This window comes from Gekko japonicus, unplaced genomic scaffold (genome assembly GCF_001447785.1).
Source record: "Gekko japonicus isolate JY-2015 unplaced genomic scaffold, Gekko_japonicus_V1.1 scaffold711, whole genome shotgun sequence".
NCBI lineage: Eukaryota > Metazoa > Chordata > Lepidosauria > Squamata > Gekkonidae > Gekko > Gekko japonicus.
Window position 1 is genome coordinate 271,010 of NW_015165849.1, and position 11,953 is coordinate 282,962.

Sequence of the window (11,953 nt, forward strand, 5' to 3'; positions counted from 1 at the left end):
TTTCCTTATAAAAAAATTCAATAAAATTTATTATAACAAAAGATTTAAAAACTAGCAAAACCTAATAAAAATAGAAACAAAGAATAAACAGATTACAGAATTATAAAGAGAAAAAAGAGGGAAGGGAACATTGTTGTTGTTCAGTCGCAGAGTCGAGTCTGACTCTTCATGACCCCATGGACCACATCACGCCAGGTCCTCCTGTCTTCCGTCGTGCTCTGGAGTTTGCTCAATTTCATGTTTGTTGCATCGATAACACTGTCTAACCATCTCATCCTTTGCCGCCCCCTTCTTCTTTGACCTTCAATCTTTCCCAGCATCAGAAGGGGCTTCTGATTTTCTTTGTGACAAATACAAATAGGATTTCAAACTTATCACTTACTCATTAGGTACAAAGGGGAGGGTGAAGCTCTCTTTTTTCTATTAACTAAAATACCTCTCTTTATTCCTCAAAACCACAAATTATCGGTTCATTTGTTTGTTTCATGCGAAAAGTCTATCATTTATTTATTTATTTTATTAGATTTCTATCCCACCCTCCCCGCGAACGGGCTCAGGGCGGCTTACATTTAGCGGCACTATGTGCTGAGATACATTAAACATAAAACCAGGGGGTTCCAGTTAGCAATAAATGTAGATATTGTCTTTTCTCTGATCCAAGAAGTAAGTTTAGCCATCTCCGCAAGTTCCAACATCTTCACCAGCCATTCCTCCACTGTGGGTATTGTCGATCATATAATAGTCTCGCTGCCCTTGTCATGTGTAAAAACAGAGTTCCATGACTTTTTTCAAGCTGCCTCTGGTTTCAGTTATACATTCATTTGTACATTAGTCTTTAGAAACTTCTGGATTAATGAATGGATTTCTTTCAAACATTTTTTTGGCTTTATTACAAGTCCAGCATAAATTATAGAATGTCCTTTCAGGTTGTTCACATTTCCAACACCCATTGGATATGTCTTTGTACATTTTAGCTCATTTCTCTGGTGATATATACCAACTGACAGAGAGCCAGTTTGGTGTAGTGGTTAAGACTCAACTCTCTTCAGCTAGCAACTTTGTCTAAAAGCACTTTCATCAAAAATAAATAATTTAAAAAGAAAACAACTGTCCCCTTTTTCATTTTAAAAACTTCCTTGTATCTTCCCTTTGTAAAGCTTTTTGCATCAAATTCTTAAACCATTGTTAGAGCTCCTTTTTATGTTTGTAGTTTCAGAAAAAGGATTGTCTCACTGTAAGAAGCCTTTTTTCCCTTCATTGCAGAGGAAATTTCTCTTTTTCATTGCTTCCTTTACAAATTAAGAAATGAGGATTGGCAAGGGTTAATGTCCGTATAAGCTCCACCGTAGCTGTGAGTGTAGATGTATTTCCAGCCTCCCAGGCTAGCTGTAAAAACCTCAGTGTCTACAGTTTACTCATGAGGAGTTGCCGTGCTGGGGGAAAGCCAAGTGGTTTATCTCATGATCTCCCTTTGATCCAAAGAGATTGCCTCGGCCAGAATTACGCTGGTGTTCTTGGCCGCAGTGTTTCTCCGCATTTATGGAGACATCCGCTCTCCATGAATCCTTACTGGAAGCCACAATTTTGATACTGAATTTATCAACAGCTGCTAGAATATTGATCACTCAGCTGTGGAAAACCAAAACGTTACCTTATCAATTATTGATGGGGGAGGGAGCATACACCCAACAGACATTTATCCCAAATATTATCAAAGTGTTTAAGGGCTCCTCTTCAGGTGTGTCCATGTGAATATGCTTGGAAGAAGCTATTGCAGCATGACCAGGGATGAAGCAGGCATCCTGAGCTGAAGGAGGACATTGTAGGTAGATCTCTAGAAGTTCACAGAAGTATGTTTGGAGGGATGATGGGAGACCACCACAGACCCCAGTTCCTTCCCTCTTTCCCCTTAAAGGTCCCCAATTCCCTTCCCTCCAATATCCCCACCATTCCTTATTCCATTCTCCCTCCCATCCCATACATTGCAACTCTGTTGCCCCTTCCATTGGTCCTCAAGAGGAGCCGATGAAGTGAGAGGCCAGTGTCTGACCCCTGCCCTCCTCCACCTCACCAACCCACCCACCCCCATCTGCCATGCTGTCCAGAGATCAGTCCCTGTTACCCAGATGCTGGGCCCTCCTTCCACCGATGTCGCAATGCCTCATGGACACAGAGATGTATAAATACGCCTGAGACTCTGCAGTTGTATTCACAGCATTGGCTGTAAACTGAGAAACTCAAATTGAGTTGACTGAGGTTTTTTAAAATAAAAAAAATGTATAATTGTTTTATTTATATTATTATTGTTTTATAATTATTTTATTAACCTACTCCCATAGGAACCTATGGAGAGTCCACTGAACATGGAGGGATGTGTGTGGTGTGGTGGTCCAAACCTTATTTTGGGTGCTGAGAGCACTTCCTTATTCTGGGAGGCACTCCAAACAGCTCAAGACATTACGCGCAAGGCAGGCATTGCCAAACTGAGGGATGAATGGACGTAGTAAGCTTAAGCCAGGGGTCCCCAGCCTGAAGCCACCTTTGGAATTCTGAGAGGGAGCAGTGAAAACAGCTGCCAACTCAACCTCCCTGTAGGGCTGGCCCTGCTCTTTACAGCAAGAGGAGGAAGGGACCACCTGAAGGGCCACCTACTCCCATGGGAACCGCCCTGCTTCTGGTCATGCGACTGAAACTTTGTGGGTGGGTGAAGTCTTTTATTGTGCTTCCTGGGGCAGTGGCTCCAGAAAGACTGACATTGTGGCAAACAAGAGTGTGCCAAAGGGCCATCCATTTATACCAACTACAGTGATTGGAGTTTCCCAGGGAGAGACTGATCCGACTATCTTCCATCCCATTTCCCCCTCTCACCAACACCCCCCTGGTTTTGGCCCCGCATTCCCACACCCTCACCAGACCCCCCATTCTACTTACCCCCACCACACTGTCTCTGTTTCCACTCTTCTGACCACCCCACTGTCTTCTTCCCCCCTCCCCCCATTACTTCCACCTCCCGTTCGTTATTCCCTCCTTCCCATGACCCCTACTACCATTCCTTCCCTTCCCGCCAGCACATCCACCATCCCCAATCCATCCCTAATTCCACTCCAGACAATGGAGTGGCAGGTGGGCCCCCCAAATCCCCTCCACCCCCCACTGAACCCCATCCCTTCTGCCCTCCCCTCCTCTAACCCCCGGCTAGTGGTCTTTCAAGGAAGTTTGGCCACCATGCCAAGTGTAGGACCTCCACAGCCTTCCACTGATCACCAGAACCCAATTCAATGAAGTTTTGTTTAACTGCACCATCCAACTTGGCCAACTCTTGCACCCTTGACAAAACAGGTTATGATGACTGCCCATGCTACAATAAACTCAGTTGGCCAAGGGCACCAGGAAACTGTGGCCCTCGTTTCCAGTGATTAAGAGTGATCATGGAGCACCATGAAAGACTTGTAACTCAAATACAACCCCCCTCCCCAGACTACACTCAAGTGTTCAGAGATCGTTTCTATCTGTGCCTGTTTTAAAACAGACATTCTGCACAAGGCAGGCATTGCCAAATGGTGTACCAGACTGAGGTGTACCAGACTGCCATTTCTCTGGGACACGTCCCGTCCCTCTTCCTTCCCTCCCTCCCCTTGTTATCCTCTTCTGGTATGCTGCTGTAACTGCCAACTGCAGGTGGATGTCGGAGTGTTATGTCTTCTTGCCTAGCTTAATTAGATTTCCCGTGTGAACTCAACTTGTGTTTATGGTATTAGCTGTTGTGGTTCTCAGGCTACTTCGCGCCTTTTCTAATCAGCTCCCTTGCGAGGGAATTGTACCCATTGGGTTAACCAAGTTTGAAGTTCCTATATTACGTTGCCCCTGTGTATTGTCTTTATTCTGAACAATCTCTGTATGTTCATGATCAACCATGCTTTGGAAATAAATCTTACTTCTTTGGAACGTGGGTTTGTTATCCTGACTGGGGATCTGACATTTTGTTCAGAATCCATTTTCCCCCTCACCCCGAGTCTGACATCGATCATGAGCGGGGCCGAAGGGAAATCCTTTTTCCGGGCAGAGGACCGAGGCGCCGCCCGGGCCACTGCCTTACCATCGGACTTCATGGAAGCCCGGGGTGCCGTTGGGGGAGCGATCCCGAGGCATGAGACTATTCCCTGGCCTCCGCCTACCCCATCGCAGTGGGGGAAACGAGAGGTCAAAGCCTCAGAGGATTGGACTATGTTTGATACCCAAGGCACCAGGGAAACGTTTGCTCATCGGGGCAGTGGGCCCCGCAAAAGCCTTTTTGAACCGGGATCTTATCCTGAAAGACCTCGGAGTTGCCCGGCAGTGAATTATCGAGTGGAAGATGATTTCTGGCCGGACGAGAGAGCGACCGAACGAGACGATCGGGAGGAACAGCCAGTCTGGGGGTGCATCCCAGGATGCCCGGATTCAGGAGCTCGAGAGATCGGTGCAAGATCTCATGAGGACGGTGACAGAAGTCTTCAACGCCATGCACCAGATGGTGGATGATCGCATCGCGGATCGTCTGGGGGGCCAACTACCCCCCCTTGGGCCGCCGCCGCTCCAACACCAGCCTCAACAGGGGCAAGGACTGCTGCCTGCTCAACCTATCGTGCCACCACCGGTGCCTCATCAGGTCCAGCCGGCCGTGCCCGCTCAGCCGGTATGCTGCTGTAACTGCCAAGTGTCTCCTGCAGGTGGACGTTGGAGTGTTATGTCTTCTTGCCTAGCTTAATTACATTTCCCGTGTGAACTCAACTTGTGTTTATGAATTGAGCTGTTGTGGTTCTCAGGCTACTTCGCGCCTTTTCTAATCAGCTCCCTTGCGAGGGAATTGTACCCATTGGGTTAACCAAGTTTGAAGTTCCTATATTACGTTGCCCCTGTGTATTGTCTTTATTCTGAACAATCTCTGTATGTTCATGATCAACCATGCTTTGGAAATAAATCTTACTTCTTTGGAACGTGGGTTTGTTATCCTGACTGGGGATCTGACAGATAAATGGACTTGGAAAGCTCTCTCCTTGCTTTGCAAAAGAATTGCATGGACTCTGAAAGCTTGGAGAGCCAGTGTGGTGCAGTCGTTAAGAGCGGCATACTCCAATCTGGAGAACTGGGTTTGATTCCCTGCTCCTCCTCCCCATGAAGCCAGCTGGGTGACCTTGGGCCAGTCGCAGCTCTCTCAGCACCACCTACCTCACAGGGTGTCTGTTGTGGGGAGAAGGAGGGAAAGTGATTGTAAGCTGCTCCAAGACTCCTTCGGGTAGTGAAGGGCAGGGTATAATACCAGCTCATCTTCTTCTTCTTAACCTAGGGGTCCTCAACCAGCAACTTTTGAGAGGGGGCAGTGAGCAGCACCCTAAAACAGCTGCCCCAGGAGGTGGAGGCAAATCCAAGATGGCTGTGGCAGGCAGCAGAGAAAAGCCTAAAATGGCTGCCCTAGGAGGTGAAGCCAAATCCAAAATGGCTGCCAGAGGGAGAAGAGGCAACCCCCAAAATGGATGCTGCAGAGGGCGGACCTAAACCCAATACCTTCTGTCCTTGCTTTGCAAATGAATTGCACATCAACCATACTGAACGTTTTATTAAATGTGTTGATCACCCTATCCCAGCTTATGAAGGGCTCTGGGCGACGTGCAGCTCCCTTGTTCAGATTCCGGCCACTGGCCTAAGCCTGGCCCAGCCACTGGGAGCAGAGCACACCTGGAGGAGGAGGGGGTGGGCTTCCACTCCCCCCCGTCCTGGAACAGCCGAGCTTCCTTGACTCTAAGACTACAGCAGAACTCCCACTTTGCTTCGCAAAAGAAGATTGTTGAAATGCCTGGTCAGGCCCGAAGAGGAAGATGGAACCACACACACTACCTAAGGAAAGCCCAGGTGCTTGATCCTCCAGCGGCTGCAGCTGCTACTGCAGCCCTGGAAACCCCTTCTCTTTGAACGAAGGCAGCCCTGCCTTGCTTTCTGAAAAGCTCAAAGGACAGTAGGCAAAGTAGTGGCAGGGGATTGCACATTCTCAACCTAACCGACCTCACAGGGTTATTGTCAGGATAAAATGGAGAACAGTGAGGATAAAATGGAGAGCAGGAGAATTTATCCCCATTGGGAAGAAAAGTGGGATATAAATGAAATAAATCAACAAAATTAACTAGTTGATGATGCTTTTTTATAGGTCTAAAAAGAAACAGGACAGCAGGCTTTTATCCAACAGTCCTAAGAGCCAAGGCCAACTAGACTCCACCCCCTCTACACACGAAAGGACAACACAGATCAACAAGCATCATTTCAGTTTGCTATAGTGTATTCTTGTACAGGTACAGGCTGGGATTCTCACATTTGCACTGACTTCACAAAACACACTGTGGCAAAAGGTTTTCGAACTGCCCATCGTGCAGCTTTGAAACATCTGGGTGTTGCAGAGCAGAGGGGGCAGGGCAGAGAACCAAGGGCATGGCACCCAACACTTTACAGTTCAGCTGCCACAAAACACAGACAGCTCCCAAACAATTTCCAGGTTGCACAAACACTAACAGGAAAAGTGTCTTCCCTCCCCAGCAACGCTAAGCAATGCAACGTGGTTAACCGTTAACAAGGCCAGAACTGGTAAAAGTGCTAGTTTGGTTAGAAGTGGCTAACGAAGCAGCAACTACAACATCGATCGGGGTGTGGGCAGCTGGACTCTCCACGTCCTCCCCCAGCCGGGGCATCAGGCCCTGTGCTTCTTGATGAAGTTGATCAGCCCGTTGGTCGAGGAGTCGTGGGAGGTCACGGGCGCGTCCGTCTCCAGTTCCGGCTCAATTTTCTTGGCCAACTGCTTTCCAAGCTCAACGCTGGGAGGAAGGAAACAAAAAAAGAGGGGGAGAATTTTTTGGGATGGTGGTGGTGATGAAGACTCTTGGGAAGCCAATCATTACATGCTGCCCTTTCATCCAAGGCATCCATCTAAGGAGTGGGGCAAGCGGCAGCCATTTTAGTTTCATAACCACCCCTGTTGCTTCCACACATGAAGGATTCTCAGTGTTCCTGGTCATTGCCACTGTGAACGCAGAAGCATTTATGGAGACACAGATGCCCCATGGGAGTTTTCTGCGCAATCCCTGGCTTTCAGTCCCACACAGTCACCATTTTCCCAATGTGGCCTCAGGATTTTTTATTTGAAAGAAAGAAATCAGTAATTGCTGTAGCAGTGAGAGATTCTTTAAAAAGCCCTCTGGTGGCATGGAGGCGAAAATGGCAGCTGCACCAGACTAGGGTTGTCTTGCCAGACCCCCCCGTTTGGGTGGGGGTTCCCCTGATTTTTTGGGCTTCTGGCCGCTGCCAGCCAGTTGGGGAAGGCCCACACCCAAACAGGGACTTTGTGTGGTTACATCCCCGATGCGATGACATCATGTGGAAGTGACATCATCACATAGGGATGTCACACAGTGATGCTATGCTTTTTGGGTAAACCTCTATGGTTTTAGGCCAAAACCCCCAGAGTTTTGCCCAAAATGTAGAGCGTCACCGCACAATGTCCCCGATGTGATGTCACTTCTGCATGACATCATCACATGCTACCCCTTGCCCACCCCTGGAACACCCCCCAAATCCCCCTGCTGGCAAGCTGAGGGGACCTGGCAACCCTACACTGGACTGACAGGAAGGAAGTGGCACCACATAGGCAGGATCTTTGAAAATGTGCCCTTTCTGACGGGACAGCATGCCTTTCCTTGCAAGGTTTCCTTACAGGATTAAAGCTGTTTTGTGGGACAGCACACCGAGGAAAATGTAGAAAGATGACAATGTTGCATGGATACTTCAAAAAACAATTTCAATTATGGCCAGCCCAAATTAATCTGGATGAGAGATTTGGTGGTAGGATTTCAACCTCTGGAGCAAGGCAGTTAACCTTAAAAGAAAAAAAAACCCACCTATCAAAAAATATAGCTACTCACCCCCACTGGTCATAGCTGTTGATATCCCACACAACTCCTTGAACAAAGATCTTGTGTTCGTACATGGCTGTAAGACAGACATTTTAAGAAGCAGGTTAACATTAAACACGAAGGCTTGTGAGATGAATTCCAAGAATTCTAATAATGAAAAAGGAAAAAAGTGTTTACCAATTAAGGCCCCAAGAATGAATGGATTCAGCTTCGTAAACACAATAGAGTTGGTTGGGCGGTTGCCTTCGAACACCTTTCAAAAGGAAAGAAGGTACACGTTTGTTACTGCACACTGTTATCTTCAGAAGCATATGAGATTAGGCATATGAGATGCAGCTAACTGTTCACGACAACAGAACACGACACACAGGCTTCAACACAGGTGGCACCTCCTCTCTGAAGCCCCCTTTACAACTTACATCCCCATCGCCACACCACAAAGCCCCCCCAACGAACCAAAATGAGGCACAGGCCAACTGCTGTCTCCCACATGCATCCTTCATTGTGGCTCTTCCCCTCAGCTGTCAAAACGTACACTGGGTTCACACACACAAAGAAGTGAGGTGGTTGGGAGGCCCTGCGTGCCTTCAGAGTTCAGAGAGGGGACTCTAGCTTTGAACGTTTCTCTGCACTAATAATTAAGGCTCCATGCAAACAGGGAGCTAGCAGAGTAGAGATAGAGTTCATTCCCTTTGCTGAACACCAGGGAGCCCTCTAAAGTCCCTGTAGTCTGAAGTTCATTCAACCCCTGCACTCTCCTGCATGTGTGAACCAGATCTTAGTGCTTCTTTCTGAATATTAATGTGCTGCTAATTACCATTAGCTAAGTATTAGGCGTGCAAAGGTAACATCTACTCAGAGCAAAATACCTAAATAGTGATAAAGTTCATGCCAGTAAAAAAGGATAGCTTGTAAAAATGGCTACAAGAATGGGGTCAATCAATAGGAGGAAAAATTAAGGAAACTACATGTTACAAGAAGTTTCAGTACTTATTTAAATTGGAAGGGGGGAAAGGAAAGCTGAGTGAAAAGAGAGAAGACGGAATGCAAAAAGGAGAACAGAGCCAAAATCTGGCCGACCTTCATCTCCTGTGTCTGTTGATACGTGTGGAAGGGAGGAAGGCAGACAGCCCCCTGGCCCTTGTTTATTTCGACAACAGTTCAGAAATTAGGAACCAAAAATCAAGGCAAAGAACAGAAATAGCTTTTTCTCTCATCAGATGGGCCCAGAACATGATTGGTTTCCTACTAACTTCCAGCACCTATTTGACTAATTCAGGTTGGTTATCTAGAACAGAGAGGGCAGGGCCTCTTAGGTGGAGTGTACTTCAGATTATGTACTTCAGCTCCCTCAGCCCTGTTGGAATATTTATACTTTAACTACAACTATGCTCATACAATAGTTTCTTTAAGGGTTGGGAAACAGACAGCAATGTGTATTATAGGAAAACATGAGTTCTTGAACATAAACCTAACAGTTTCTGAATGGTTTTAAGAACACGGCTTCTGCTTTACTTACGTCGAAGGTAATATTTTTAGTGTCCTTTATCTACAGAAGCTGATAGTGGAGGGGACTTATTGATCTGAGTGTTCTGTAAGATAACCTAATTTCCAGTTGTCAAGATAAACAGAATACAGAGCCAAGAAGTCCATTATTACAGGAAGAGGACATGGACGCAATGGACAATTTTGGCCTTGAGGAAAATATCCTGTATTCTGCCCCTGAAAGATCAAGATACTAGTGACTGAGAAAAACCCTAATGTCGGTAAAAAGTAAGCCCAAGGCCATACAACCAGGAGGATTTGAGAACATTAAGTAGCACATGATCTTGGACAAGTAGCCCAAATTAAATAAAAATCATTTGGTTAGTGGTTAAGAAACCAATATTCTTCCCTTGGTGGTTTCTGTAGAAGTTCTTTTATTTTTTGGTTTGGTTTTTTTGGTATTTTTCATATGTGCGTGTGTATATGCACTTGGGAGTCATGGCGACCACCGGCGACTGACCCCTACTGGGGAACTGGAGGATATTCAGAGAGGTACCTGAGTAAAGCCTGCCCCTACCTCCCAACTGCTGGTATTCCAAGGAGGTCTCCCATCCAAGTACTTGCCAGAGTCAACCCTGCTTAGCTTCTGAGATCTGACAAGATCGGGCTTTGCCTCGGCTATCCAGGTCAGGGCTAGAAGTTCATCTATTGATGAAGGAGACTGGCTAATACTCTGTCCCATCTGTGACAACTCCTCTCCCACCCTCTCTTATAAGTATGAGTGCTTCAAACTAGAGGTCCCCAGCTTTGTGGAGCCCTTGGACACCTCGAGAAAGGGTTAATAGGAGTAGGGTTGCCTGCCAGCCCCCCTTTTCACTCCTGGGAGCAAAAATGGTGTGTGTGTGTGCACATTCACAGAGTGACATCACATCTTGTTATACAAGTGACACTGTAGCACTCTAGGAATCCCCAATCTCTATTGTAAGAAACCACAGAGATTACCACACAGAGAAACCACTGTTACTTCCTATCCCCCATTTTTGCTCCAACTGGAGTGAAAAGCAGCAGCAGGAACCAAGACATTATCTGGTGAACCTAAGTAGGAACCACTACAAAATGGCTGCGCCTTAGGGTGGAAAGTGCGTTTCAGTACTTCCTTAAATTGTTCTACTTGTGTCCAAGATTGACTGCTATTGGTTAGCGTCAACATTACCACCAGGGGGCACCATCTACCCACTCAGTTCAAGTGTACTGCAATTTTGCAATCAAATGGCTATATTGCTGGAAGTACCTTGTGTGGAAGGAGTTTCTCCAAAGCATCCCCACTTAGCCCCGCAGCCTGCAGCTCCTTGCGGGCCTCATCCGCTGTCTTCCCCTTCATCAAGGCCTCTGTCTGAGCAAGGAAGTTGGCCAGAAGGATCTAAGGGAAACAAGAAAAAGGTGTTCAGATGCCCTGCCCAGCGGCTGGCTTACCTGCCAGACAGCCTCAAGTCTGCCGTGGGAAAGGATGATTTCTTGATGACGACATTTCCCTCCACGGCTTAAAGTGAGAAATGTGAAAACCTGGGGGAAACAATCAGGGAAAGAAGCTATCCCACCCATGGAAAAATTGGGAAATTTTAGAGAGCCCTCAAAAAAAAAAGAAAAAGAAAAAGAAAAAAAAGGCAGCTCTGAGTTAGAGCAGTGAAAAATCTGGGAAATTTTGGGGGGCAATGAAAAAAACTCCTATAAAATATTTTCTATTTTGAAATGAATAAAATGCTTTAAGACAAGGTCTTTCTCACTCAAAATGCAGAGCATGAAAAGTCCTCACAGTTTTTCAAAGAAAGGGAAATCGTTAAATCTGAGGTAATACTGGAAAAAAACCCCACTGCAAGGATTTGCCCTTTTAGAATGAGTGAAACGAAGGACAAGATTTTACTCAAAACAGGAAGTATGAATTTTTTATGTAGGACAATCTATAGCATTATGTATACTTTAGATATAACGTTTTCAAGGTGGTTTTTTGGGGGGTTGTTTAAATGTAGATAATTTTGGCAACAGTTAATATTCATAAGGTGTTCATACTGCAATTACACCCACATTTCCTGCCACTCCATGCACAACCCCCAGTTTTTCTGTGGTTTCAAAATCCCTAGCTATTTCTCACGGCTATTTAATGCTGGTAGAAAACAGAACCCTAGAATTCAGCCTCCTGACAATCATAGAAGGGACTTCCAGGGTCATGAAGTCCAACCCCCTGCGCAAGGCAGGAAATTCACTAATACCTCCCCCTACACACCTGCAGTGACCGCTGTTCCATGCCCAGAAGATGACAAAAAACCTCCAGCCGGCCTGGAGAAAAATTGTTTATTGAACCCAAAGTGGCAGTCAGCATTTCCCTGGGCGTGTGAGAAAGGGCCACAAGAACTAAGCACTGATGCAACCTTCCCTGGCCTCCCTCTCATGATCTGCCTAAGTTCACAGAATCAGCATTGCTGTCAGGTGGCCATCTAGCCTCTGTTTGAAGACCTCCAAAGAAGGAGAGCCCACCA

General features: G+C 46.4%; 1 protein-coding gene across 1 annotated transcript in view; it reads right to left on the reverse strand.

Moving 5' to 3' along the window:
* Positions 1-6,169: 6,169 nt before the first annotated feature.
* The window catches only part of GPI (glucose-6-phosphate isomerase), a 36,157-nt gene continuing 30,373 nt past the window's right edge, over positions 6,170-11,953 (reverse strand). The window contains exons 15-18 of the mRNA XM_015411090.1: positions 10,711-10,839; positions 8,112-8,187; positions 7,944-8,010; positions 6,170-6,839 (exon numbers count right to left, since the gene is read on the reverse strand). Of these exons, the coding sequence (XP_015266576.1) occupies positions 6,716-6,839; positions 7,944-8,010; positions 8,112-8,187; positions 10,711-10,839 (396 nt within the window). The 3' untranslated portion in view covers positions 6,170-6,715. The remainder of the gene's footprint in view (positions 6,840-7,943; positions 8,011-8,111; positions 8,188-10,710; positions 10,840-11,953) is intronic.